Source organism: Phaethon lepturus, unplaced genomic scaffold (genome assembly GCF_000687285.1).
Source record: "Phaethon lepturus isolate BGI_N335 unplaced genomic scaffold, ASM68728v1 scaffold38706, whole genome shotgun sequence".
Lineage (NCBI taxonomy): Eukaryota > Metazoa > Chordata > Aves > Phaethontiformes > Phaethontidae > Phaethon > Phaethon lepturus.
The window spans coordinates 39,981-67,599 of record NW_010546323.1 but is presented as its reverse complement, the minus strand read 5'-3'; the positions used below and the strand labels follow the sequence as shown (position 1 = coordinate 67,599).

Here is a 27,619-nt window from a genome sequence, read left to right as displayed (position 1 = left end):
AAGGACTGATGTTACAAGCAGAGATGAAGTGCACATGCGGGGCCAGGTGAGGAGGCATGCAGTAAGCCTGCGTGAACCCTGCCTAGACACTGACAGTGCTACCTTTCATCAGCAGCTTCTTTCTGTTTTGAGAGGTTATTTAAATGCAGTTTAGCTTTTAAAGAAAAAAAAAAAAAAAAACAACAAAACCACAACACAGAACTTGATCCTGGCAAGCCCAGTACCAGCTCCTGCTCTCAGCAGATGGCTCAGCACAAGACCACAGCACACTGATCGTCGGGCCCTACGCGGGTGAGCCAACGTGAGCAATAGCAGGGACTGCGGGAAGCTATGGAGAGCACCAGAGAACATACCTTCTTATGAACAACGGAGGAAGTAGAATTAATTGTGCTCTCGTCACTATGCATCATGACCAGTTCAGGGCTGCTCTCATCCAGGACCTCCTGCATGCTGCTCACACTGCTGCTCTGACTGCCTGTGCTCACAGACATACTTGGGATGGAATGGTTGCTGCCCAGACTGTCCATCTTCCTACTCGGGTTTGATCCATGCTCACTGTCCTATAAAACAAGGGGCACCAGTTACAAATACTGCAGGAGATCACCTGCTCAGCATGTGCCTGCAGTGCCCAAAGTTTGTTTTAACGGCAGCTCCGTAGAGTTAAAGGTTCTTTGCTCATTATTTTGGCAACTACATTTCTCAAGGCTGCCTGGCTTATTAAATACTCCATATGGGGCAGTTAGCTTTAGCCTCTTCCCCTGCAATCTTACTGCATCAGGCTTCAAGCCAGGTTTTTTTCCACATATCAGTAAGTCTGGGCATGGCTTTTGGCTTGAATAGGAGACATCCAGGAATACTGGATGGTTGGTAGAAGGAGTCTCAAAATTAAAAGGAGCAATCTAAGTTTATATTAAAACAATGTTCCAAGTCAGGGTATGCTACAACACATTTTGTGGGTCAGAAAACAGGTAAGACAGTGAACCCGTTTGTTTATGATTTGATAAATACCATGTGGTGCTTAACGGGTATAGAGGTTTTAACCTCCGTGTCCCAAGCAGTCAGCAGTTATATTTTATCAAACTAAAAATCTCTTTGTGTTTTCAGGCAAGATAAGTTCTTCATTCACCTTTAAGCAGCTGACTCAGAAGAGCCTGCATCGTTAGTGATTAAAATTATTGGAATCCACTTAGACAGACGTAAATAAATATTTCTCATATAAGACATATTTTTGATTCTACAGACAAATATGAGAAGTTAGCATCCTTTTTTCTTGTCGCATACTCATACCTATAACACAGTAATCACAGAGTATGCACTTAATCTGAACTGACTGAGAGACAAGTCCTTTGTAATTAACTAATGGAACTGAAGATGCCTGTAAGAAGTTCACAGTGAGGACCGAGAACTCTGAAAATCCTCCAGCTCCTGGTCCGAAAATAGGCTTGACTCATCAAAATGAATGGCTTGGCACTGCACGCAGTTTGTCCCGGCCTCCAAAGGGATCTCGGGGAGAATTACATTACAAATCGATTAACAGGATACTCATTTTGTTGGAAACCGACAGAAACATAAAATTGACAGACTTGACAGATTGGTGTTTGATTGTGTGATTATTTTTTAAGCAATCAGCAGATCATTTAGATCCTGTGTAAGAGCACTTAAAAACGCAAATACAAAAGAATACTATTTTAAAGTGAGCATATGCACATGAGAATGAAAATATTTCTAGGATGCTTATATAAAGTTGCAGAAGAAAGAACATAATGAAGCATCTGAGGTAAGGATATGGCTATAATTCATGAATGTATAGTCACAAAGGACAGAGATGAGATTGCATATGCAACCTCATAACCAACAGTCGATGTTAACATTGACTTCCTGACTTTAAATACTTTTCACATGACCTTAACTTTCTTGCAAGAGCTCTGAGGGAAGCATTAGTAATATTTTCAGTGTTAAAGATTTGTAATGCTCCTTTTCTACCTTAGGAAGCCTAAGGTAGAAAAAAGGAACTGTCTTGTGGCATTTACACTTGAGCAGCTTCTGTTAACCAGTTCAGCAGCATGTGAAGCACGTGCTATGCTTTCCTTTCACTGTCAAGTTAGTGACACACGAGCCACACAACCTCCGTTTGTCGTACACAAGCTCATTGGTAAAACACAGTGCAGAGCATGCTGGGCACATGCAGAGCGTGAGCTTCATTAGTGTTAATTCTGGGGATGCAATCTCTTCCCACCCCCCCCCCTTTTTTTTTGAGAGGTGGGGACAGGCACAACAAATTACACCATGGAATCAACTACTACCACACGTATCCTACTTAGCTGTTGAGCTTGGATCTGCTGAACAGCCAAGTGGAAACCCACTCCCTTGTGTTTTCCTACCCTGTCGCTCTCCTAACAGCTTTTCACACACAGGTAGACATAGCTTGGAGATTTCAGTGCAAAAGTCTGACAATCCCCTCACTCCCCAACTAAGCTCAAGGTTTAGAAGTTGGCTAGCTGGAGGGTTAGAACAGAAGCACTTTGTAGCTTTAATCACAGTGGTTGCTGGTCTTGCTCCTTTTGTGCATCTCCTTCTACATGAAGGACAGTGCTAAGTGCCAGTCCCTTCCTTCTGACACCCAAGCTGGCCAATTTCTTAAACCAGTGCTCTAGTTTAGCTTTAAAGCAACATTTGACACACACAAGCCTCAACACCAAGTCCCTGAATAGAAGTTGAGCTTGGGAGTCTCAACTGCATGTTATCTGGCTATACTGCAGCAAAAAGGAATACAAATATCAATTTGTCTGTCCATTTTTTTCGTTGAGAACCAGTCATGATTTATCCGATGTGCCTGTACCAAATGACATTAATTTACATCTAAACTCATCAATTGAAAAATGACTGGTTTCCTTCTCTAAGCCACAGTTAGCATCAATGATCATACACTGATTAAGTGGGTTGTTTATTGTAAGATTTAAACTGAAGCTGAATTTTATATCTTTACTATTTTTTCTTGAATATTAAAGAATTAAAAAAAATAAGTCATACTAATTTGGTGATTTGCTTTTCAGCTCATGATAGACCACTTTACAGGAAAGTTATGGTAATTGAAAAAATATTAATATTAATCAAGTGGTCTTGATTGTGCTTCTGAGACTATAAAGTTTGGATTGTCAACAGACCCTCCTTCACATGGACCGTGAACCACTTCTCACAGAGAATCTCCCTCCAAGCCAGTTTCTTCCCTAAAGCTTTTAGAAGAAAGGTCAGCATCTGTAAAAAATTTTAAAGCTGCCAATAAACACACATCTAACACTGAGTACGGGTGACATTTATTCTATCCTGTCCCTCTGCTGATCCAGATGATATTCCAACAACACTGATTGCATCCACACCTAGGCTGTGCTTGTTCTGCCCCCTTAAGGGCAGGAACATCTCACTTGCCCTAAAATTATTTATAACAGCGCAAATGGGGTAACAAAATAGAAGTACCTCCTCCTCTTCTTGAGACTCGGTCAGTGGGCCATTCCGTGTCTCTTGGAAAAGGATTTTCTTCATTTTCCGGTACTGAAGGTTATCCAATTCACGTACTGCATCTTTTGTCCTTTGTATGAGGTCTATTAGTACCCTTGGTGGTCGGTCTCGGCGAACAAAATCATGCTAAATTAAAGGAAATAAAACACATTGTTTCAGACATGAGACTAGCGTTTGATGTAAAAACAGGGACACAGCGACTTTTTAAGAGACACCTGAAATGACGGTTCATATTCAGTAATTAGTCGGTTCATATTCAATAATTGGCAATACCCACCATGAAAGACTCCAAACACACTCAGCACTGATTACACTGACCCTGCTCGTCACTGTGTCGAATACCCTGCGAGTTTTGATGCGTAAGCTGCAAAACGTTTTGTTCAGAAGTCAGAAGATCCGCTTACGCACAGCACTCGGTCAAATGCAGAGGAAAGAAGTAAGGCAAACCCCACTTTGCTACTTGAAACCGATGTGCGTGCGCACGCGGGCGCGCAGGCAGATCAGTGCAGAAGCTGAGCCTTCACAAGCTCTCTTTGCCCCTGACTCTTGGAGTCACTTTTCTGTCTGAAGTGAAACAGTTTGGACGGGGGTCAGGTTTTCCAAGCTCTCCAGGCAACAGAGCTGTTTGTCCCTTCCTGAGCTCGCTCACCTGAAGCATACTATGTACCAGATGTACCACTTCACACCTTACAAAGGCAGATGACTTCGAATTAACAAAATGCATAAAGGATAAAGAAGAATCAATCCTGATTATGCAAGATTACCTGCCTAAGCTACATGCAAAGGTTTATCCTGCATCTATCTGTTCTGATTCATACATAAAACCAGTAAGAAGACCGCAAGGTTTATTTATACTTAAAGCATTTGTAGCCAGAGTTAAAAGTAAAATCAGTTTCTTACTAACTCCTGCTAAGGATGTACTAGCAGCACAGGTTTTAAGCGCAGACTTCACAATAAATTCTTCAATGGAGTTTAAGTACATGATTAAAGGCTTTTCTCTGATTTATCAGACACGTTTTACCTGAGCTGTGCAACTGGCAGCAGAGTATGAAACCTCTCCCTTACAACCTTTCACTAAAGTAGACAGTCTGAGTATACATTTGCCAAAATTCTACATAGGATCACCACGGTTGGGTTTGTCGCTTAATAAGTATCACGGGAGACAGCCCGAAGGCACAAACGTCTTCTGCACATTTCTAGAAACGTTAACAACGAAAGAGAGAAATGGGGAAAAAAGGTGTTCTCTGCCCTGCATTGCAAATGCCATGATGGCCTTTTGTTAGAGAGCTGTACCCCACCTGCAGACAAATTCTCAGGAGAGTCACGTCTGCCCACTTGGCCTCACAGCTCTCCTGTGAGCTGAGGGTCCCACGGCAGAGGGAAAAGCATCTCCGTGCTAGATGTGTCGCCATCCCTCAAGTTCAAGAACTAATACATCCAACTGTAACTGGAGTAACCGTTACATGAAACCCGGACCTCCTGAAGACACAAGTCTTATGTACAAAAAAGTCGAAATGATGAGCTGATCTTCTTTTAACGATTTATAAACAAACATGGAAAGTATCATGCCACAGGCTTATTTCCTGTTTTTAATTGATTTCCAACTGTTGTGCATTTGAGTGTTGCTAATGGGGACAGCTAGTCATTTCACTATCAATTTTTTGCTAGTAGTGATGGTGTTTATTTTTGAATTACAGCTGAAAGTTCTAAACATCATTTCACACAGAAGCAAAATGAATCATTTCTGCTCCTTAATGCAGATAACCACCATTCATTCCTCTGTAAACAGCAGCAATCTGCAGCTTATCTATGATTAGAAAAAGGGTAACCATTTTTATCGCATTGTAGATAATTTTTAGAAAACACTAATGCGTTTGGAACAATGATCCTGAACTTAAATCCACCCTATGTGTCCAGTGTCTACTTGTTCATGCAGATTCTTTAACAGTGTAAATACTCATTTCACCGGGAAGATGATGTGCCTCGTATTCAAGCACTACTCAAATATTAGAATGCGACCACATGGAAACTGTAGGGCAGATGCACAGAAGTGAAAACCAAAAGGCTCTTGCACAATGAAAATACAATTCTGACTACTTACTTATATTATCTAATTTTTTTTAACTACATATAAAAGATGTAGTCACCACTCTGCTAGGTACCGTGCAACTCTGAGAAATGACGCCTGAAAGGACTTAATCTGTACACTTTTTCCAAACTGCAAGAAGAAAAAAAAAAAAATCTCAAAAGGAGAAAGAAGTTAGTCTAAAAGCAGGTAGTACATTGGCTGAAAGGGTGACAAACAGAACACAAGTCTCCTGGGTCAAGAAAACTGACAAAAAAAGGGGAAAAGTTTTTAAAATTAAAAGCAATTATAAAATTTGCTTTGAAGTCAGAAACATTAGTGTGTTTTTTTTTTTAATTTCAACTGCATTTTAGTATCACTACAGTCATTTGACTATTTTTATCTGGAATAGTGAATGGGAACTGAACTAATTCTCAAACACCTCATTCAAAATTCGGTTCCCTTTAAGAAAATGTGGCCACAACAAATTTGCTCTATCCTTGTTTACTGCACTCAAGTGAAAAGCCCTCAAAAGACAAAGAGATCTTCAGTCTTACGATCTAACAAGCTTTAGGGAGAGCTACTGCAGGAAGGAACATCTAGAGTACTGTTCTGAAAGCCCACAAACCACATAAAAAGTCTGAATATACATGTTTTTAAGCATAAGATCGCAGCTGCAATTGTTTGCACAGACTCCAACCTAAGGTACTCATGAAATCATATCCTTCAATGAATTTGCACTACTCCTAGAGAGCAGAAAGGCTGCCAATCCACATGAATGAATCATTCTGAAACCCACAGCATAAACCTATTAGCTGGTCAAAGGATTGTCAGGGTGCTGCAAGCAGAACCAGAAAACAAAACGCTGCTTATGTGCCACAGCACAAATGTATCACAGGAAAAAAAAAATGCATCAGGCACCGAAGAGAGAGTACAAGCAAGCTCGTTCATCAGCCTTTACCTGGAGAGCAAAGACATGAGAGCTAAATATTCTATATGATCCAGGCTTAAAGCAAGGACAGAAGCGAGCGCAAAGCTGGCTGTTCAGTAAAGAGCGCAGGGTTTCGATTTCTCCCTTCAAGAACCAAGAGGCTCAGACACATCCATGAAAATGCGTTTTACTGTGCTGAAAGAGCAACATGAGAAGCCATAAAACAAAGGCTGAATGGTAGCCTTAGAACAAAAAACAGCAGGAAAAGGCTGTCAGGTAGACACAGAGCAGCAATCTAACCTACTGTGGAAATTAAGCAAAACACTCAATGGAGATAGCAATTCCTCTGCTCAAATATTTAAGGAAAAACTGAGTCCTGTTTACCTGGTGTGGAACAGCAGCATGCCATGCAATTCTTACCAGCAGCTATGTACGCAACCAGAGGAATAGCAGGGCCACTAATCAATTTTAAAGACATGAAATACTTAAAAAAAAAAATAAAAGCCCGATGGAAAAGAGGCTGGACAGGATTTCACACATCCCTACCTTCTTACGGAAGGCTGCTCCTGAATTTTCCAAACAAAACCCTTGAAGTTATAAGCAGTTCCTATACTTCTCAGGTAAACTTAAATCAAATGACTTAAACTGGAACTGATTTATGATTCACTGACAAAACTTTGGCAAACTCTGGACATATCACTCCTAGCACAGGTCCCCCTCGTACACGCTCTTGGCAATTATGAACCCACACAAGGCACTTTCTAAAATCATACAAGTTCTTTCCAAAACAAGTTCTCATTAACTGGGTTCAGTATAGAAACTCTTAAAGGGATATAAACAACTTTGGGGTTTGGTGGTTTGATTAGGAGGAAGTTAACCTAGGTCTATCCTGTTAGTGCTATTTGTAACAACTAAATAGGACACATGAATATAAAAAAGCAGCAAATGTGTTACAAGATGTTAACGAATCAAGAAGAATTGCTCAAAACCCATCTAGGACAAGAACATGATTGAATGATTGGAAAATGGAGATCAGAAACATGGGCAGAAGTGCGACACTGCATGACTAAAGAGAGAAGCTGAAGAAATGCGGTGTCTGGAAATACACAGTAAAAAAAAAATAGATGCAAGGTATGTTTGGTAAGTAAAAATATGAGGAGGGATCTACAGTTGGCATTAATCAGTAAGCTGGTCAGGACTTCTGCACTAGACAGCAGTCAAAAGAACACAGCATCAAAACCTCCTGTTGCAACACCACAGGGCAGAGCCAGCCTTTCCCAGCTCCCATGTAACCACACCTGGAGTAACGTTCATCATGTGTTATTAATGACAGAAATGCCCGTCCAGCCAGAGGAGCTTCAGACAAATAAACCAAACCAAAAAGTGGATCAGAAAAGCCCAAATGAACGGTTTACAAGAACAGAGCAAAACCAAGAGCTGAACCGAGAACAGGCAGGAAGATCATGAAGAGATACATATTCAAAAGGTATGAAGCGATAAAGAATTAATCTCACATTATGATAATAATGCTCACATTAGCATTACTAGAGGTAAAAAGGTCAAGATAACCTTCCTGAACTTCACCTGCATCTGTCAAAAAAAGGACAAGACAGGACAGTTCAGAGCACTCCACACAGAACGCTCCTGCGCTGGCCAGGAGATAAACGTAGGTCATTCAGTCTCTTTCCATCTCTAATACCCATGTTCCTTTAAATAATCAGCCACTACCTGTAAATCTTTATTAAGAGCTCAAGCCTCTGACCATGTGGAGTATAATTCTCAAAGTACTACCAGCTCTGCAAAAGATTTGCTATTGCCTATGCATCTTATGAAGACTGGTTAAGTCTAAATTTTTGACTAGCAATTAAAATGGTTTTTTAGATTTTCTATCACTTCCACAGAGAAAGCCTGTAGCAAATTACAAGCCTTAAATCTTACTGAAATTGCATGTAAGCTTAGTAGCAAGTATTGCCTGTTACACGACAGAAAAATAATGCTTTTTCTTACTGGAGAAGGTAAGGAAAAAAAAAAAGGAGCACCAGCAAGTTAACAGTTACATTACTTTACACAAAAATGCATAACTGCTCCAAAAAGGTCTTCCTTTTCACACAAGCTGCACTAAGTTACAGTTTCCCCACTCCCTCTGCCCCCATTTAGGGGGTGAACGGGGTTGCCCAGTTGCTCCAGTTTCCTCCCTCATTTCTGTCTGCTCTCAGAGATCACATAGCGCAGCATGGTCACAACCCAGGGCACCCTACTGACAGCACAGTATAGCAGAGAGGCTGGTGAAAATGCCTTCTTCATCAAAGCAGTAGGAAACACGCTCCCAAGTCCTACCTACACAGAAAACTACTGGTTGGAATTCACTTCTGCAGCACAGATTTAACCAACGCAGCTCTAGACCTGTTTGCCCTTTCAGTTAAACTATGTACAGCATTGTCTTGCGGGGGGGGGGATTATAAAAAAAATACAACTAAATATTAAATCCTTCTACCCCCTCCGTCCTTCCTTCAGCTAAAAAACCCTGTTACTCACACCACTATCCCATCAGGCTTGCAAGTGCTCTAACACAAATGTAACCTCTGCAGAGCGCTGGGGAGTAAGAGGGGCAGGGTGCTGGGCTGCTCCCTCAAATAACTCCTCACTCAACTGTGGAACTTTTTTACCACACAGCCTACCTCTACTTTACTCCAGTAGTTTGGCTCTTGAGCATCATGTTAAAGAGAATTATGACTGACATAATAGGCAAAGTCAGGAAACAAAGTTAAACAGCCTAAAATACGCCATCCTAAAATACTCTTTTAGAAGACCCCAATACTCTATTGATTCAGATGAGAGCAAAATCAACTTTTTTTTTTTTCAAGGGTGAATATTTGTTCACCATTTTTAGAATTATTTTGGTAGACAAGCATATTTTTCCCAAATTTCTGGAAAAGACTTGAAAAATTACCCGTAACAGATCTGTTGACGATGGCCTTTCCTGAGGTATTTTCTGTAAGCAGTAATCAACAAATCCCCTAAAGGAGTCTGACCTGTAAATCAAAAAAACAAAAGGTTCTAAATGAAAAAGAAGCTTAAGGATCTGGAATATACGCAGACTTCTTAGTGCAAAGCAAAAGAAAAACCTTGACTAACTTGTTCTTAAGTTCTAGGGCAGAGAAATTAAGACTTTTCCAAATTCTAAGTTGATCCCATCAGTTACAGACTGTTGAAACAAACATGGACACACAATTATCCCCAAACACAAACTGAAAACCAAGCAAGAACTATGTGTACCAGTCACTATTTTCCAACTTTAGTTCAACTACTTCAAACTAGATGACAATGAAATTACTGGTAACTCCAGAAATACACTTAAGTGAGCTGATGAGCTGGCGCTCTATTCTCCAGAAGCTTCCCACCATTTGTAACACTGACTCGGTAAAGCATCTTGATGCAATGCTTAGTTCAGCAAAACTTTAGGCTATACATGAGCTTGTATCAGAACTGGAAAAAAGAAAACCAATCTGTTTTTTCTTCTACCAAGTGGCACCTAAGGAAGGTGCCCCTGAACTTGAAAACAGCATAAGAGGCACCTTGCTTACTCCCTGTGTTCTCAAAGCCACGGAGAGCAAACAGGTGACTCTAAACAAACTGCTTGCAATCAAGAATAGCAATTCTCATACTGTATTCACAAGTTGTCTCTACTCTGCATTGCAAATTCTGCACAGAACAACATGGGTATTAGGGTGCAAATATGAGACCAAGTTCTTTGAATCTTGAAAAATGGACAAAACAGCAAAGATGAAATAAGGAAACTGAAGTGGAATGGTTTTGATAAAATTATTAGCAGTGAAATAATCATGCTGTTTAAATGCCTAGCAATGTACCTGGGGGAACTTCACGCCTCCCCAGGAGCTATTGTTTCAAGCCATCTGCAGACTCTGCCAAGCGTCGCTCGATACCTACATTCCGGTCTTGAGTACAGAGAATAGGAAACGGGGTAACCCCTTTGCTCCCACAGAACAACAAAGCATTCTTGTATCAAGGCTCAGATTCTGGAACAAGCCTGTAGCATGAGGAGTATTTACTGGCCACAGAGCTCTGATGACTTTTGAAGTCACTCACCGAAAAAAATCTAATTACTTCTATATTCTATGTGTGTCTCTGCTCCCTTTCTCCACATTTCAGCTGCACTACAACGCTACGAATTCTTCTGTCAGGGATCTTTTGCAGCTGGAAACTTTGATGCTGAGCTATGGCTGGCTTAATGCATCCAAGAATATTTTAATTCCTACAGCATCTATAGCCCCATAATTAACACCTCCACACACTTAGATTGTAGCACAGCCCAAGTGACAGAAGGTCAAAATTGAGCCTGCCTACACGGGAGCATTATTGGAGAATGCAGTCAAATCACTACACCGCAACAAACACTTTTCTTGTCAGACTTAAACCATGCAGAGAGTGTCGCAGAGCATTGTCAGGGAAAAATATAATAAAAATCTGGTAATAGCTCTCTTACCATTCATTTGACTGTAACATAGGGGAATCATTCTGGGCTATGTGATATAAGGCACTCATTGCATTCATGTTGAAAAGTGGAGGCTTCCTTTCAGCTAGAAAGAGAAGAGAAAGGTGTGATAAGGCAGTCTGGAAAGAAAAGGAGAAAGATATGAAAGTATGAGCAGGGTATCACTGCTAAATCAATAGCTCATTACTGTCCTCAACACATTTAAGCTAATTATTTTCATATTCTAGGTTAGACCAGGACAACCACTCAAGGACAGCTCTTATTCACCTGAAGGGGGGATGACAAAATCCAAAGAGAAGAGGATGCAAATAAGGAAAATTTCCCAGTAAATTTTACCTTAACTGCAACACCTGACCTGCTAAGGTAAAATCAGCAGAAGCTGATGAAACCACAGCTTAGACATACAGCATGTCTGGGCTAGGAAATTTATGTATCAGTCCCTACAGATCTTTTGGCTGCTGTAGCACCTGTATTAAGGGAAAAGAGTGGCTGCCTGTTTCGTCTGCCATCGGCAGTCACCTGCAAGTGGGACAGTTTGCCAGATGTGTCGTTAGCTCCCTCTAACTAAAATTCTTCCTAGTTCTTGCACCGAGAGGACACCTACCTACCAGCCCCTGACCTTTCAGGAGCGCAGCGAATCTCACACAGAAATTGAGAAAGGCTAGTTTTCACCACCATCTAAGGTCAGTCATGCCAATCAGCCAACGATGCCAGAATTTTTAAGTTCACATCAGGTCAGAGCAATCACTTGTCCTTGACATGCAGCATGCATGCAAACCACCGCATTTTCTTTTCTTTAAGCACTACTAACTTTCGGCTACACAAGAAATTAAGGCATCAGCATTCAAAGAAAGCCAAGTGGTACTCAACAAGAGATTTCCTCCCACTGCTACCCAACCCCATGTTCAGACATGGAATCATGCAAAGGCAAAGCTCAAAGTATAAAAAAAGAAAATAAATTTAATACTTCTCAAAAAGGTAATATAAAAAAAAGCCGATCCATCAACTATGTAAAATGGTTTTGAGGTTCTGGACTGAAAAGTTTCGTAGAAATTCTAGTATCAAGACTCAGTGCCTACGTAGGGTAGCAAAATATCTATTCTACCACCGACTAGTCTAAACTCCACAGGACAAAAAAAGGTCAGTGCCGTGCAGACGACAGAAGTATAGAACTTCTGATTTTTGCATTCTTTATATCAAAATGCAGACTGTGTCAGCAAGGCATTAGCGCTGGCACATGAAATACAATGTTGGAAGTTACTGGTCATTTACACCATTACTGTCCCCATACAGGGGTCAACATTTCTTCCCATTCTGTATGTCCTCCTCTGTTGTCTCATATGTATTTCTGCTGATTAAACATTTATAAATAACATTTTCAGTGAACTTGCCCTCACAATAAATTCTTGATGTACTGCTGTTAAATGTAATCCTTATCAAAAGTATCTTTGGAAATAATCTATTCAGCACATGCAATGTCAATATTCAAACTTACAGTGCACACATCTGCTCTGTATACCTGCTATCACATCTACATCTGCTTCAGGTTGTGTGGATGTGTATCATTTGCCCTTTGCAGTGCAAACCCTTTTCTTCTCATGTAAAGAACCTGTCCACGCTGATTCATGTCACAAACTTTCAGCTGAGATTGAAGATATTTGTTTCAGAGAATGGGGAAGTAAGAAGAATTGAAAATTAAACGTAGGTCCCTTCTGACACAATTCTTAGGACACCAGTTCCCTTGACATAATAGCTGGAACAGTTTTCTCAAAACCCAGCTTGAAAAACACAGGCTAGAAACCATAGTTTCTTCTCATACAAGACTAGAACCCTCTAGTTATTAAGGGAATAAAATAACTGAGCATACCAGATTAACATTAAAGCACAGCAGCATTAGCGGCTTGCTCTTGATTTGCCAGTGAGTAAAAGATTTAACTCAACTGTCAGTGCTGTCCAAGTCAGGCTTTTTAAAGAAAAAAAAACCAACAACTTACGAGGAATAAGAATCTTCCATTTTTTCAGGACTTCCTAATAAATACTGGAGACAGTTAGTTATTCATCTCAGCTGCCAAGTATTTACTCACCTAACTCAATACACGTGATCCCAAGAGACCAGACATCCACCTTTCCATCATACTGTCCCTCGTCCATAGCAAGGATCACCTCTGGTGCCATCCTACCAACCACAGTGCAAGACATGCGGGTTAGGGGATACAAATGGTGACTCCCAGCACATAGCTGAAAATGAGACGGCTTCATTATCTTCAGCAGCCCAGCGGACCAGAACTTAAGAGCCAGCATGGAGCTGAGTAAAGCCATGCTGAAATGAAACAATGCTTGCCTGCACTAGCAACTCTTCCAAGAGGCAGTTTAAGAAAGGAAAGTAAATAAGAGGCCAACCTGATCATCTTGCTGTTAGCGCAACATGCTGGCACATGGGAGACCCACACCAATCTCAAAGGCATTGTACCTGCAGGCAGACAGCAAGGGCTGGGAGAGTCCTAAAGGCATCACTTTCACTCTCACCAGAGATGGTGGGTTTTCCTTTGGCACACCAGGAGAATTTTCCAGCAGATATATGCAGCCTGTGAGTGTAGCTATGAAAGGAACAGGGAAATCTGGAACAGTGGGGAAATACGGTGGTCCAGGATAAAGGGATGGGTGGGGGGCAGGGAAAAAGCAGCGGGCCCAGCCCGCAAAAACTCAGTCTCTTAACTTTTGTTCTTCAAAGATGAAGCAGGCTTCCTGCCAAATGGACTTGTTCAGAGGCTGGGCGATAGGTGACCTCCCATCAATGCCTGGGGTGTCTGCCACAAAATAAGTGGAGCATAAAGCTATGCTGGTCCACTATGTTAGGAATGCCAAGCAACTCAAGTGACCCTTATGCAAGTTTCTTCAAAACAGAATTTAAGTAGCTGTGTGACTTCCAGCCTGCGTGGTCAGATTAACAGGATTGCCTTTCGCCATGTGGTTGTCTTAGTTCCATTACCTATGGCAAATGTTAATAATTTTTAAGCCAACAGTCGAAACATTAACTGGTGCCATTTCAAAGTGCTGCACAGCCTACCTCTACTCATGGGCACTGAGAAAGAACACATTTCCTGAAGAGCTGGACACAGGAATTTTAAGAAAACTGCTTGGTTAATAAAGATTTTATGCCAGATATTATTTTCAGACGGTGAAACACTGGAAATGGAAGAGAGCAGCCTTCTTAAAGGACTGAAGTATTGCAGGTTTTACTCACCAATAAGGCGTTCCCACAAAAGAATTGGCAGGGGAGACTATAGATGCAGACCCAAAGTCAGCTAGCTTCACTTGACCTGGTTCTGTTAGAAGAATATTTCCAGCTTTAATATCCCTTTAAAAGAACAAAAGAGAGGTATACTCCTGGTTACAGTAGCATAACTTTCAAAAATTCAAACACACACAGAAGTCCACTAACTTTCTCAATTAAACATTCATAAAAACCTGAGAATATTTAAAAATCTACTATTACAGAAAGCTAGAAAAATCGGATACATGGCTTTTTGGAGAATGGAAACCTGGCTGCACCCAGAAAGGGCAGGGGGTGAGGGAAGAGGAGATGAGCCATGGTTGCAAGGCAGAGGTCCTAAACCAAGATCCAGGAGAGTTGTATCCTAATACCCAGCTGTGACAACTTAAATGATACCAGACTTTTCATCTTTCAAATGCCCTAGGCTCCCTTATCTTATCCTTCCTACAACTCTCAGATAATTTGTATGTTTAGGAGATTAATGGTAATGAAGCTACTGCAATACAAAAGGTAATACAAGATACATTCAGCACTTTTGACACCATAAATTTCAAAATTCCAGCAGTAAGCGGGTTAATTTCAAATCAACTGCCCACAAAATGCTAAGAAAGGTTAACTCAGCTTGCATACCTTCTAAGACACTTGGCAATGACCCTATTCAAAGTTAGGGATTCAAAGTTAGGAACTCACCTAAGCACCATCTACCTCTAATACCTAGGACTTCTGTGGATTCGTCTGTTATACCCGAAGTAATTTTTTTCTTCCAGCCATCCCATATAAAAGAAGGAGGCTTGCTTTTACATTTACATTTTACACATTGCCGGCTGAAAATCACAATATGGTGAAAGTTCCTTAAAACCCTGATACGGCACTTCCATAACAAAGGGAAAATTGCACACTCGGTATGCCACAGATGTCTTTACACGGGCAAAGATACTTGCTTGTGCAAAGGCAGACCCTCAACATAAATGGAGTGTATGCAAGGGATCCCTTGTCAGCCAGGCTGTATATACCATACAGTCAGGAATGTCTCTTTACACGATATTTTTTGAAGAGATGGTATTTTATTAAAAAAAAAGCATCGAGAAAAGTATCAGCTTTCCTTATCTGTTGTTTAACTACAAGTCCTTAAACACCGACGCCACTTAGCAGCAGTAGCAGACCTCCAACACAAACAAGTTACTGTGTATTGCCGAAGACACTCACACTCCGACTCTGTGAAAACCAAGTTAATTAGATAAATGGGAAGGGAAACAAAGCTATCTCGTATTTGCTGCAGAGGAAGAGCATGCACCGAATTATCGTACAACAGCTGAAGCACGATTTCTGCATCAGATACAAATCCAGTATCACTGTAGATCCAGGAAACAGGCAAGCTGAAAGATCCTTTAAATTTGGCATTCTCCACAGGGCAGCGCACAGGATAGGTGAAGCTGGGCTAAGGAGAGCCACAGGGACAGGAATTTACTTACAGTATTTCAGCAGCAGAGCTGGAGTCAGAACCTCTATTCCCCCATTCCCGGGACAGTACCACTTCAAAACTAGCATCATGGATTTTTTTTGCGCACATGTGCTACTCAGAAACACGTCCTGACATGTCTTCATGTTTTGGGTCTGTGCATCAGCCACTTTTGCTAGAGGACAAGTGCTAAAGATAGCTTCTACGTGCAAGAATGCACACCTCAAAAGTACAAGAGACAGCACGGGTTGTCCTCTTTGCTGTCCTCTCCACTGCTACCTTCACTGTCCAACAATCAACAGAGGACTCGGCGGCCACGTTAGGTATTGGCGAGCATACCTGCTAACTCAGGCTTGCCTTGTGCCTGCAATCAAACAGAAAATAATCTCCTCCTTGACATTAGAGCTAACTGGTGGCAGAAGCGCTCGGGGAGGTGCGACTAGAGACCTGCTTTGTTCCTGCATCTCCACAAGGTGTCCCTCCATTCTAGGTCACGCTCGCCTCGCCTCCCCTGCTGTGGGGCAGGGAAGCCCCAGCTGCCAGCTTTGGTCCCTTCTCACTCGGCGGTTGCTTTACTTTTCCCAGTGCTGCTGGAACCTGCGGCAGAGGCGAGCGCGGGGTTTTCCTGCAGGTGGGCAGCATCCCTGTAGCTGTGCCCGTCCGCACGGCACTCCTCATCGCTGAGCGACGAAGCTGGGAAATGGCACTTTTTCACCTCTCCAAGACACGACATCTATCAGAAAACTAGAAGCCTCCTGATGGTCCTCTTTTCTGAGGACGAAAACTTGCCTTCCCATCTCAGAACTTTCTCCCCTTGGAAGAAAACCTGCTAGGTCGAAAGACCTGCGTCGTACTTCTAGCAGAAACTTAGGGCCACTCTCCACAAGCTGCAACAGTAAGGTAACTTTTTATGTTAGAAAGTTCTAATAAGTATCAAGAAAAACTAATTCTCAATAATGTCCATACAGGGAATCATTTACTGTAAGTAAGAATTCAATGTACTTTGAAAGCATGTAAAATATTTCAAAACAGGTATTTTTATGCTCAAATAAGGGCACATATGCCAAGGGCCGATCAAAATTCATCTTATTTCAATTTCATAAATTGGCATTCATGTTTAAATTAATATTTCACTTAAAGGTGATTTAATAACCATGTGTAGAATGCCCCAAATAGTTATTCTAACAAGTGACAAATAATTCCTGTCTCTCTAAAAATCCCTCACTGTCTCAGTCTCAGATATATCAACTTTCTGTCCCACAGGCTACAAAGAGGCTTTCAGCCCCATAAATTAGCTTCAGGTTGCCTCATTCCGATGACTCCCTACTCACATCACCCTAATCTAGTTCTCACCCATTTCACAAGTCCCTGACATATCAGTAATACCCCAAAGAAAACCTCCATAAAATGAGAACATTTGTTGACAAATGAGTCAAAAAAATCCAAACTCCTGAAAAATAGCACATAATGAAAGACAGATCTAGGAGCCGGCATCCACGAGCAGCCTGTCATAAAATCCTCCCCTGCCAGCATGCTCCGATTCCTCCTAAGGTAGTTTTACCATTGACTTACACTTTAATTGACTGATTTCTGAAAGCATAAAGTTTTACTTACTCATATGCAAAAAATTCTCAAAATGTCTAGTCTTAAAAATAGTCTAGCTTTATCACTCCACTTTATTTGGCAAATTTAGGGTGATATTTTCCTGCCAGTCAGCCATTCAGGTGTATTCTTTGTTACCAAGGTCCACAGAGAAAAATCGCTAACGTGGAAGAGAATTCAGCACTGAATACGGCCACGCTAAACTACTTTTAAAAAAGGTACTCAACAGCCCATCACTTTTACTGATACACCCACCCTGGCATCAGGAGAGTGCTGACAAGCCCATTAGAGAAAACGTTGGTAGGATAACCTTTACTGAAGTTGCGTAAACGCAGCGAAGCCTTTTCAGATCCCAGAGAGCAGGAGATGGAAGGACATCTAAGCAGCAAGGAGCTCTAGCCTTACCTATGGATCTTACAGTGAGAGTGCAGGTAGGCCAGCCCCTGCAAGGCACCGTGGGTGATGGCAGCAATCTCCACTTCTTGAAGTGGTTTCTTGTGAACTACAGCGGGGGGAAAAATAAAATAAACATCAAGGAAAAAAAAAAAAGCAAGAAGGTAAGTGTGAGCTTTTCCTGAAAAAGTGTGTTGAAAGAGAAGGAACCCCACCAATTTTGCCAGCTATGAGGTGAACATCGTCCTCACTGTATTAGTCTCCTATGGCCTGATGGCCATTAGCAGCTCTGAGTCTGTGCACAGCCCATGCATGTATTTCACACCATAGGAAACCACATTTTCCTTCACATTCCTGTTAGGGCCAACAGTTAACTGTTAACACCAGGCGATACACCTGAGTGCAGCTTGCCAAACGTAATTTAAATACTCATTTGGTCCTTAGCAAGGAAAACTTGCCACTTTTTTTTCCCCAGAAGACAAAAAAAAAAAAAATCAGGAAAGTGATGAATACCAGCTACGAAGAGATGCCTCAAAGCACCTTCCGTATCTCCCTACATATGACCAGCATGTGCCTTTGGCCAACCATATCTTAGATACAAAAGATACGGCCCACAAGGAGTACTAGTTTTTGCAAACTTTGGCTTAGATTCCCTATTCCTCTGTAGGTGTTCTTCTAGTTTTGAGGTCACCAGTCTCTTGTTCTATAAAACCATCTGTGATTATTCCTACAAATTGCAAGACAAGGACAAAGGTGATCTTTGCAGGTTTTTATTACGGATATTCAGAAAATGGGCAGACTGCTTCAGTCATCAAGAAGGCAGAAATTATAGGAACATAGCTACACACGTTTATACCTTTGTTTTACAAGGTATAAATGTGTATGCCAACTATACGTAGCACTGGCCTCCTGGGAAAATCTCAGCTTACCCTTGGTATCACAAACACAAGCATTCTAGCTACAGAATGGAGTGGTATAGACAGACTGCCTCTACCATCTGCAAAATACCAGTTTGTGAGAAAACAGCCTCCCACTATACTCAGAAGGTGCACTAGCAAAAAGAAAGTCAAAGACTACATAAAACTTACCCTCTAGCAAATCGGAAGCTGATCCTAGACAGTACTCCATAACCAACTGCAAGAAAAAAAAAATACATGCTTTTAAATAACAGGGTAGACACTCCCCCACAAACAGTTACTACTTGAATGGCTGAGAAAGAGTAGAAGCAAATAAAACCTTAAGTTGCAAGAAATACAATAAGCAATGAACAAAATAAAATGCTCCAAACACTCAAGTAACGTCAAGACATCTTTCACCGTTGTAAAGAAGGTTTAGGCACCGCAAAGTTTGTGGGGAGATATTGTAGGGGATGTTCCACAATAATTGTTTAGTCTGCATGAACACAGAAGCCTGCCTCAGAGAAGCAGGGACTTGATCCAATACCCTAAATATCTATTCCCTTTAAACTACCTGGAAGCTTCTTCAGATGAAAGGGACTAGAGGCAGCATGGGATGAATACTGCTGCACGTAAAGACACTGCATGTACTGAATATTTGATTGCTGTACCACACATTTTCTGCTCGTGAAGACCTGAACGTCACATCACTTACCCACGCCGTATGCTCTTTCAGGTAACAGCCCTTATACTCTATGGTGTTTGGGTGCTTCAGCTGTTGTAGAAACTTGACTTCTTTGATGATATCCTGCCATTTCTAATAAAAAAAGCAAAAAAGTATAAATACATTTCTCTGCTTAATCCCCTAGATACTCTTATGCACCACACACTGTAGTACAGTCTGACAAGCAACCATAAAACTATTTTACAATGTGAAGATGGTAAGTCATAGTTGCAAAAGCACAACAGCACACAACTGAAGTTGCCTGGATCTCTACTGCATTAAGACCTCCTGAAGACATATTTAAATAGCCTGAGGACTGCAATTTTTTTTTTTCCTCATTTTATCTGCGATGTATTTTACTTAAAGCATCGCTACTACTTTGCTTCTTGAACCGTCCAGTGGTCTCAAACTTAGTAACAAACCCACCTGCCCCAAAACAGACACCATGACCTACAGTACATGCTACAGGTGATAGCAGCTAGCTGTTAGCTTCCTTCTGTAATGCGGCACAAGGCACCTGACATTTGGAAGACTCCAGCAGATGTGGGAAACCAACAGGTAAACAAGGAAAAATGGAGTTTGAAACATCCCTGTTCGCTCCTAACACATTCTTTACTGCGTATCAGCCCAGCAATCCACGTGAACAGAGTCAATCCACGTGAACAGAGTCAATCCACGTGAACAGAGTCAATCCACGTGAACAGAGTCAATCCACGTAGAAAGCATCAGGACACAAAGAAGTAAGAGGAGCAAATAACAAGCAAGAATTGAAGTGAGACTGATATTCTGAATAGAAGGGCTATGTAATTTTAGATTATAGATCCTGAAAAGTGTTTCAAGTCAGCTACACAGTTCAGTTGACACCTCAAGGAGTTGTGGTTATGGCTCCAGTAGCCGATGTACTCTTAATGCCCTTATTACTGAAATAACCACCCCTACAAGCATTCTGAATTCCCATTCACTTCCTTAAACTGAACTATTTGTCAAAATTTGCATAAACTCATTTTCCCTCCACAAACCTCCATGCTTCCTATGGAAGCAAGCAACAGCTACCGCATTAAAAAGCTGGTCTGCTAGTGTCAAATGAAATATGCAGCTGTTTTCACTGTTCAGATTTACATTATGTTTGCAACGGCTTCTGCACGCAGAATTAGCTTTATTCATCTTACCTCATTGGTTTGCTTTCCACTATAGGACATTTTCTTGACTGCCACCACCTCATTAGTGTGGGAATTTGTAGCCTGGAGTAGCAAGAAAGAAATAGATTGAAAACAGTTTCAGTTTTTTTTCCTCCCCATGGAGCAAGCCGTGCTTTTGGCAAATACAGACTTTTTTCTCCTATATCGCATCCTGGCAAGCTCCTACACTTCAGAGACATCTTCCTTGTCATACGATTTACCAGGCAACTATTATGACACTTTTTCCTGACTTTATCTATCTGTCCATATCCACCGTTCCTCCCTCAGCCCTTACTGCACTTGCTACCTCCCCTATTGATATGCAAACCAAGGCCCAACATTGCACCTACGTAAAACATGCAAAATAGAGTTTTGTTGGAATTGCAGTAAAAACAGTTTTAGATAAACCTTTGGAAAAATGTTTTCCAAAGAAACAAAGAGTTGTATCAAAATCTCTATAATCTCATCCAAAACACCCATACAACATGGGAATTTTCAAACAGCTATTTCAATTCCAGTTTCAAGACGATGTTTCCTTCTGGAAGTTATCTCAATTTTAAAAAGCAACCTTCCTTTCACTGCACCAGATCAGTTATACAATGGATATTACTCAGTCAAAATTCTACTTTTCTACAGACTGTATGACACAGGGATGGTGACCAGAGGCTGAAAACTCAGTTTTAGAAAGAGCTCTACTTGTCTGGATTGGCACTGACCTCATTTCTGCATGTTAAGGACAGAAAACTTGAAGGTTTTAGTCTTAAGAGTTGTTGAAATCCCAGTACCTCCAACCATTTGCCATTTTTGTGACAAAAAAACTAATGACAGTTAAAAGCTTAGCACGTCACATTAGAAGCTAAATGTGGCAAATCCTTCTTTCAACTTCTTGAGAGGATGAATGCTGTACTTTCAAGTAATGTATTAATGAAAGACATTTCATGATGCATACAGTGACTTCAAAGACAAATGGCATCAGGTGAACCAATAGAGCACAGGAATTACTAAAGGAGTTGACACATTTAGACTCTTCACAGCACACGCTCCTTCTCCAGCGAGTTAGAGAAAGCTGAAAACAAATAACTCTTGGACAGGCAAAACCCTTCCTAACCACTCATCATTCTGATTCAGCACATAACAGATCAAGAGTATTTCACTCAAACAGATGAGTAACTGCTGGTGTTTAAACAAATTTCCAGGTATTTCTGCCCGTTACATTAACTCCAAGTATCTTCACATGAAGATGGTATCTCTCATTTCAGCCATGATTTTTTGCCGAACGGTGCACTGCCACGTTCTCAGAGTCGTGGGTGAAGTTCTTGCTGTACCACGTGCTTGGGATCCTCCCGGCTGAAATAACCTAAAGGGCTCTATAAGCACACTTAACAAATATCCACCTGCTGAAGTGGTTTCGGCTGCACTCGTAGATCTTTAGCCAACAGCTTGGCTGAAGACAAGCACATTTTGCTTGCAGAAACGTCCTTTACACTGCCCTCATCTGCTTTATCACAGATCCGTATTAGAGATCCGGAAAAAACTTAGGTTATTTTTGATGAAAACTATTCTCCTGAAGTTAAGTGTGATATCAACTTAGCTGATTTCAAGTCCAGTTAGCATCAACTTTGAAACCTTGTGAGAAGTGACGTATTTTTTCTTAGCCTTGTGATATATGAAATACCATTTCTTTCAAGCAAGAAAAGAAGTTTCAGATTGTCTTGCCAAACCTTGGCAATAATATACTGGAAAACAAAACATCTTGCAAAAGTTGGACTTCAATTGGAGTTTGTAATCATAAATTATTAAAAGAATAATCATATTAATCCACTATAATAACAGTGACAAGACACAGATTTGCTGTTTGTAGTGGTGTCAATACCAATTTATATAAAAGTCAAGGAGATGCAGCAACAGCATAACAATCCATGCCCGGCCCCTTTTTATGTATCTGAAGACCCTTCCCCATTCTTTCAGAATATTTAGAAAGCCCTGTCCTTCAAAGGTTTTTTGACCTATTCTTTTTGATACCAAGCATGTCAGGATCCCTGGAATCTTGCCATGACAATCCAAGATCTTATCCTTGGCCCCTTCCCTACCCTAAGATCCGTAAGAATCAAGATGTAAGACAGGCTACAAAAGCTTTTAAAAAGGAGGAAAACCAAAACAAAAGATGCACAGCATCCCCTGCACGGTACAGAAAAGCTCTAGCAGGACCCACACAAAGCAGGGCACAGCTAGAGCCTCCCTTGGGCAAGTGGAGGGATCCTGGGCTACTGTGTACAAAAACTGCAAACAGGCGAGTTCCTGCTTGTGACTTCGGTACACAGGCAGGGCAGAGACTCCGAAGAACAGTTTACTGGATGCCAAGTCCTTCACGTAACGGAAAGGAAAGCTTATGTTTCAAACAGCGGCAGAGAAGTGTGGATGTATCACAGAAAAGTGGTGATGCATCTAGTTACTACAGTAGTATTACTACAGCAGTATTACTACAGGCATGACTGCAATCACCAGCAAGCCTGGAGGACGCAGCTGCTGCTCGGATACCGCAAGGAGCTGCAGCCTGGCTAAACTCTCCAACGTTTGTCAAGCACACACACCACTTAAATAAGGCATCCAGGGAAAGGAGAAAGAGAAGCGTTGGGGAATCGCAAGTCTTGTGCCTAACCACAGTGACATCTCAGCTGGAAGCCTGGTCGGTAGATTAGATCTCTAACACTCCTCACCCTCTTTCCCTGAAGTATGAGGAACTTCTGAACACCAGAGCTGAATAATAAAGCTGGCACCTTCACTACTTCATCGTTGCCCTAAAGCATACCACGCATCCTTTCCCTTTGGTTTTGAAATACACTGGCCAGGACCTCCCTATTCCCATCTAAAAAAACACCTGCTCTTCTTATGGAGTGGACCAACATGTATTCTAAGTTTTACAGCCTCATCCTCTTACACAGGGAGTACATTTAACAGGATACTTTCACCAACCTGCCACTCACCCCAACATCTAAAAGGGCATGTCGCAGCGTTGACAATCCCCATGGCAGGACCCCCCTGTATCATTACTACCATATTACACATTGAGGAATTATATTGTTATCCCTCAAAACATACATGCAGTGCTTATCTGACACAAAATATCAGGCTCCTCTCCTGTCCTAACGACAGTTCCACCAACACCTCCATCACTGTACTCAACTACAAACAGTGAATCGGAGCGCTTGCAAATATCTGTGCTAGCTAGTGCCAGATCCTGCAGTTACAGGTATAAAGGTACTTACCTAAATTCTATACTGTCTGATATTCAGAAGCCTCAGTTCTAGTGAACTTGATCTTCTGGAGTGGCAGGCCATGCTACCAAGCAGTTTTAATTTGTCTTTGCCTGATTTTTTTCACAGTGAATTCCGTTCTAGTTTCACTGATAGGGACTGGATTATAATTATTTCCAAATCCAGTATTTTGGATTTGGCTTTGTTTGATAGTGGTTATAATAAGCACTGTTCTTCTCATTTTCCAGGTTAAATTCTCTTGACTCTATCAATTAATGCAATACATCCTTCTCGCTTGAATTCCCATTCCTCTCAAGACTCTTCTCTTTGCCTTTGCCATGTAAGCATTTGCTATTGAAGATATTGTGTTATGAGATGAACATAGGGACAAGGAGGGTGGCAAAACAAAATGATATTTCAAAGATATCTTTTAACTCCTAAATTGTCAGAGCAGCAGAGAAATCATTCAAAAGCCTGAATGCGATTTGAGGAGACTTCCATGGTACCTTTACCCAAGCAGACACAATACCAATTCACTAACAAAGTAGCTTTCAACTCCAAATGCATTCTGAATCATTAATTTACTTGATCTATTAATTCACAATGACTTACAAGCATATGAGTACCAAGTAGAGTATCTTGAAATTCCAGTTTGGCAAATTAATTTCCAGCTGTTCAAATTCAACTTTCAGCATCAGACAGTACAAGGTACCATATACTTACCCCAAATGGTTGGGCACTCTAAGACTATAGTCGACTGCTACTACAAATACAGCTTAACAGCAGAGAGCTCAGGAAGGCTCTGCAAACACTTACTTTGAGATAGCTAATATACACAAAGCACTGCGGGCTCAAAGAACACTCACTTTTACAAGTGCTGAAAATCTCTAAAATGACACTTAAAATGGTTCAATTTTCCAAAAAGGAGGTAAAGAACTATACTTACAAAGTAAACTGCTCCAAAACTTCCATGTCCAATTTCATGTAAACCCACAAATATCTCTTCAGGATCATCTTTGTAGAACAGGTCAGCTATTTCTGGGTCCTTTGGCACCCCTTTGCGCATGTTGAATGGTATTACGAACTAGTTCGCGCTTTTAATTCCCAATCAATTTCTTCCTTCATCGACAAAGTAGTTTGTAGACAGCATTCAGCACCTGGGGAGAAAGTTCGTCTTTAATCTGTTTCCTTTGCTCGTATTTCTGTTCTCGCTTCTCTGACAGCAAAATAAGAGGAAACAATTTCAGGAGCAATAGACTTCACTATCGTTTCCTTCAGCTAATTCTTTTTAATTATTAGTCCAATTTAGATTATAGAGATTAAAATGCATTCAGAGTACAACAGTTTTTTATCTCACACAGGAAGCGAGCGCTGCAGTTACACTAAAGTCCACTTGAAGACAAGAGTCCTGTTGCTATGCAAAACATCCTGTGATAATGAGTTTGTTATTCTTCATGCTGGTCTCCTAATGTGTCAGGTTTTAGACTATCACCGTTGTTCCTCCTACTCTTCTCTGCTGTTTGTTTGCTTTGTTTCTCTACTCCCACTTGCCAGCTGGTGCTAGTAGAAAAGTTAGCTTCTATTCCACAGAAACACTTCACAATCATATGATTTTTTTACATTTATTTATTTGTTTAGTCAGTGTTGTAAGACAGCGAGTGCTACCGGATTGCGATGGCTCCCGGGTCACAGAATTGCTTTTCAAAAATCCTAGATTCCATCTTGTAAGGCAGATCTTTACCTCCTTAACATCTTTCTTTAGCATAAGCATATAATTAGACAGCACAGAACTGAGCTGCACTGAAATGAAGGTTTTAGATACTCACCCAAAAATTTTATTTCTGGGGGAAAAAAAAAGCAGCATCAGAAAATTTCACATTTCCTATCAAAACATCCTGAAAAATCTGCATTGGCTCATTAGACTGGTGTGCAAAGCAGTGGCAGATGCCTCTGCCCCACTGCTTTTGACTTCTGAAACCCAGCAGATTATCTGCAGGTGAATCAACTGGAGTAGTTTCCAAGAACAGTCTGAAGCAAGTCTCAAAACTGTTTCCAGATATGTAGTTCAGCACCTCCTTTATTGAGACCACGTCTTCTCTGTGCATAAAAGACTTCTGAAAACTTACATTAAAATGTTCAGCCTGCCTCATGACACAAACCAATTTAACATTTCAAGAGAGACCAGCTGAAATTTAGCAATCAGATAAAATTAAAACACACATAAAAGGCTTTAGAAGGTTTCAGACTGCCAGTGCCATCCAGATGGAAGGATGAAAGCAGAGCATAATTTTGGTCTGGGGCTGAGACAGTCTCCTTGGCTCAGGATGATAAGTAATGGAGCAACAAGCACAACAAACTGTGGTTCATTACCGGTGCACAAAGTACTCTGCTGGAGCGTACCTGGGTAACTGTGGCACAAAGCATGCTCTGTGGCTCAGATTCCTTTCAGCAGCATTGTCCTGTGCTCTCGTCCCCCCAGACCATGCGCTCTCTTATCCTGCAAAGGCAAACAAATACAAGTATTTAGGAAAAGTATTTTAAGTTTTATACTTTATTCTAATACAAAAAAACACTACATCTAGAAAAGACCACCGACTATCAAGGCACCATCTGAAAGCGCAGCTAGAAGGAGTACTGGCTGTGAATGCTAATGGTGTCTCTTTAGGTGAAGAGACGCACCTCCTGCGTTCTATAGCCCTTGGGCTTGCTATATATCATTATAAGAGAGGAAACCAGGAAGAGAGGTTAAATGCCAAGTTCTTTGACTTTTTATAAAGACTCTTAAGTTTGCTGGGACATAGGAGAGCATGGAAGTTTGCTCTCAGACTACGTTTTTTTAGATTGCCTATGAAAAGGGCAAAGCTTACAAAGCTGAGTCTGTTTTAGCTCAGTGCATTGTACCTGATGACATACAAGACTTCAAAGAAAGTCCTAGGCATTAATAAAAGACAAACATTGTTGGATTCCACCAGGGAGAGAATGAGCAATGAAAAGATGAAAAAGGAGGGCAACCAGTCAGACCCATCAGCTGAAATCAGGTCTGGATGGCTCACAGGTAAGGATGCAAGTCACTGCAGTCACTCATTCCTACCGGTGTAGCAACACACCCAAACAGCCACAGCCATCCTCCTCTCGTGGAGTCACACACACCGAGAGCTTGAAATTAGCTCGCCCTCGCGGCAAAGGTTATCATGTAGCCACGTCCACGGGAAAAATGCTTCACAAGTAAAGCATACTGCAATAGTTATATTGGCAAAAATCTGAATTAATATACATTTGAATTAATGACAAACAAGCTAACTCATCTTCTCATTTATTAGGAAAACACATATGAGCAGAAGTCTTCCTGCTGTCAGCTAACATTACCAAAAAAATTATATTTTCGTCTACTGTTCTCAACACAGGGCAATGCTATTGAGCTGTTAAACTGCAATGCTTAAAAAAAATCTCAAGTATAAACTGATGACAAAAGCCAGATGAATGAAATGATTATTCATTTCTCAGCTGATTGGCCTCACCCAAAGGTGCTATATTTACTACATGCCTGCAGACAGCAGCAAAGAATGCAGTATTTCAGGTCTGGCATTCTTCAGCCAAGAGAAAAATCCATTTGGCTTGAAAACAATAAAAACAAACTGATGAAGAAAACAATTTATTCATCTCTAGTCAAATGAACTTCTCTGCCATAAGCAAAGTCTGTGCAGCTCTAATGTTCACGGATAAATTAGTATTTAAAATGGAAAACTGAATGTCAATACTTCAAGTTAAGCTCTAAGTAATAATGTCATTCTCCAGTTGGGACAGACACATATAG

At 41.1% G+C, this 27,619-nt stretch overlaps 1 protein-coding gene across 1 annotated transcript; it reads right to left on the bottom strand.

Annotated features, from left to right (window-relative positions):
• Positions 1 to 353: 353 nt before the first annotated feature.
• LOC104622462 (serine/threonine-protein kinase TAO3) lies at positions 354 to 26,269 on the bottom strand (the record flags this gene model as incomplete). The annotated part of the gene is made up of 12 exons (XM_010289253.1): positions 26,206 to 26,269; positions 24,752 to 24,962; positions 20,543 to 20,614; positions 19,365 to 19,466; positions 18,842 to 18,887; positions 17,766 to 17,862; positions 14,270 to 14,383; positions 13,110 to 13,201; positions 11,017 to 11,110; positions 9,463 to 9,544; positions 3,475 to 3,642; positions 354 to 560 (listed from the first exon to the last, which is right to left on the bottom strand). Coding segments are annotated over exons 2-12 (1,194 nt in total), but the record flags the coding sequence as incomplete, so codon positions are not given.
• Positions 26,270 to 27,619: the final 1,350 nt, after the last annotated feature.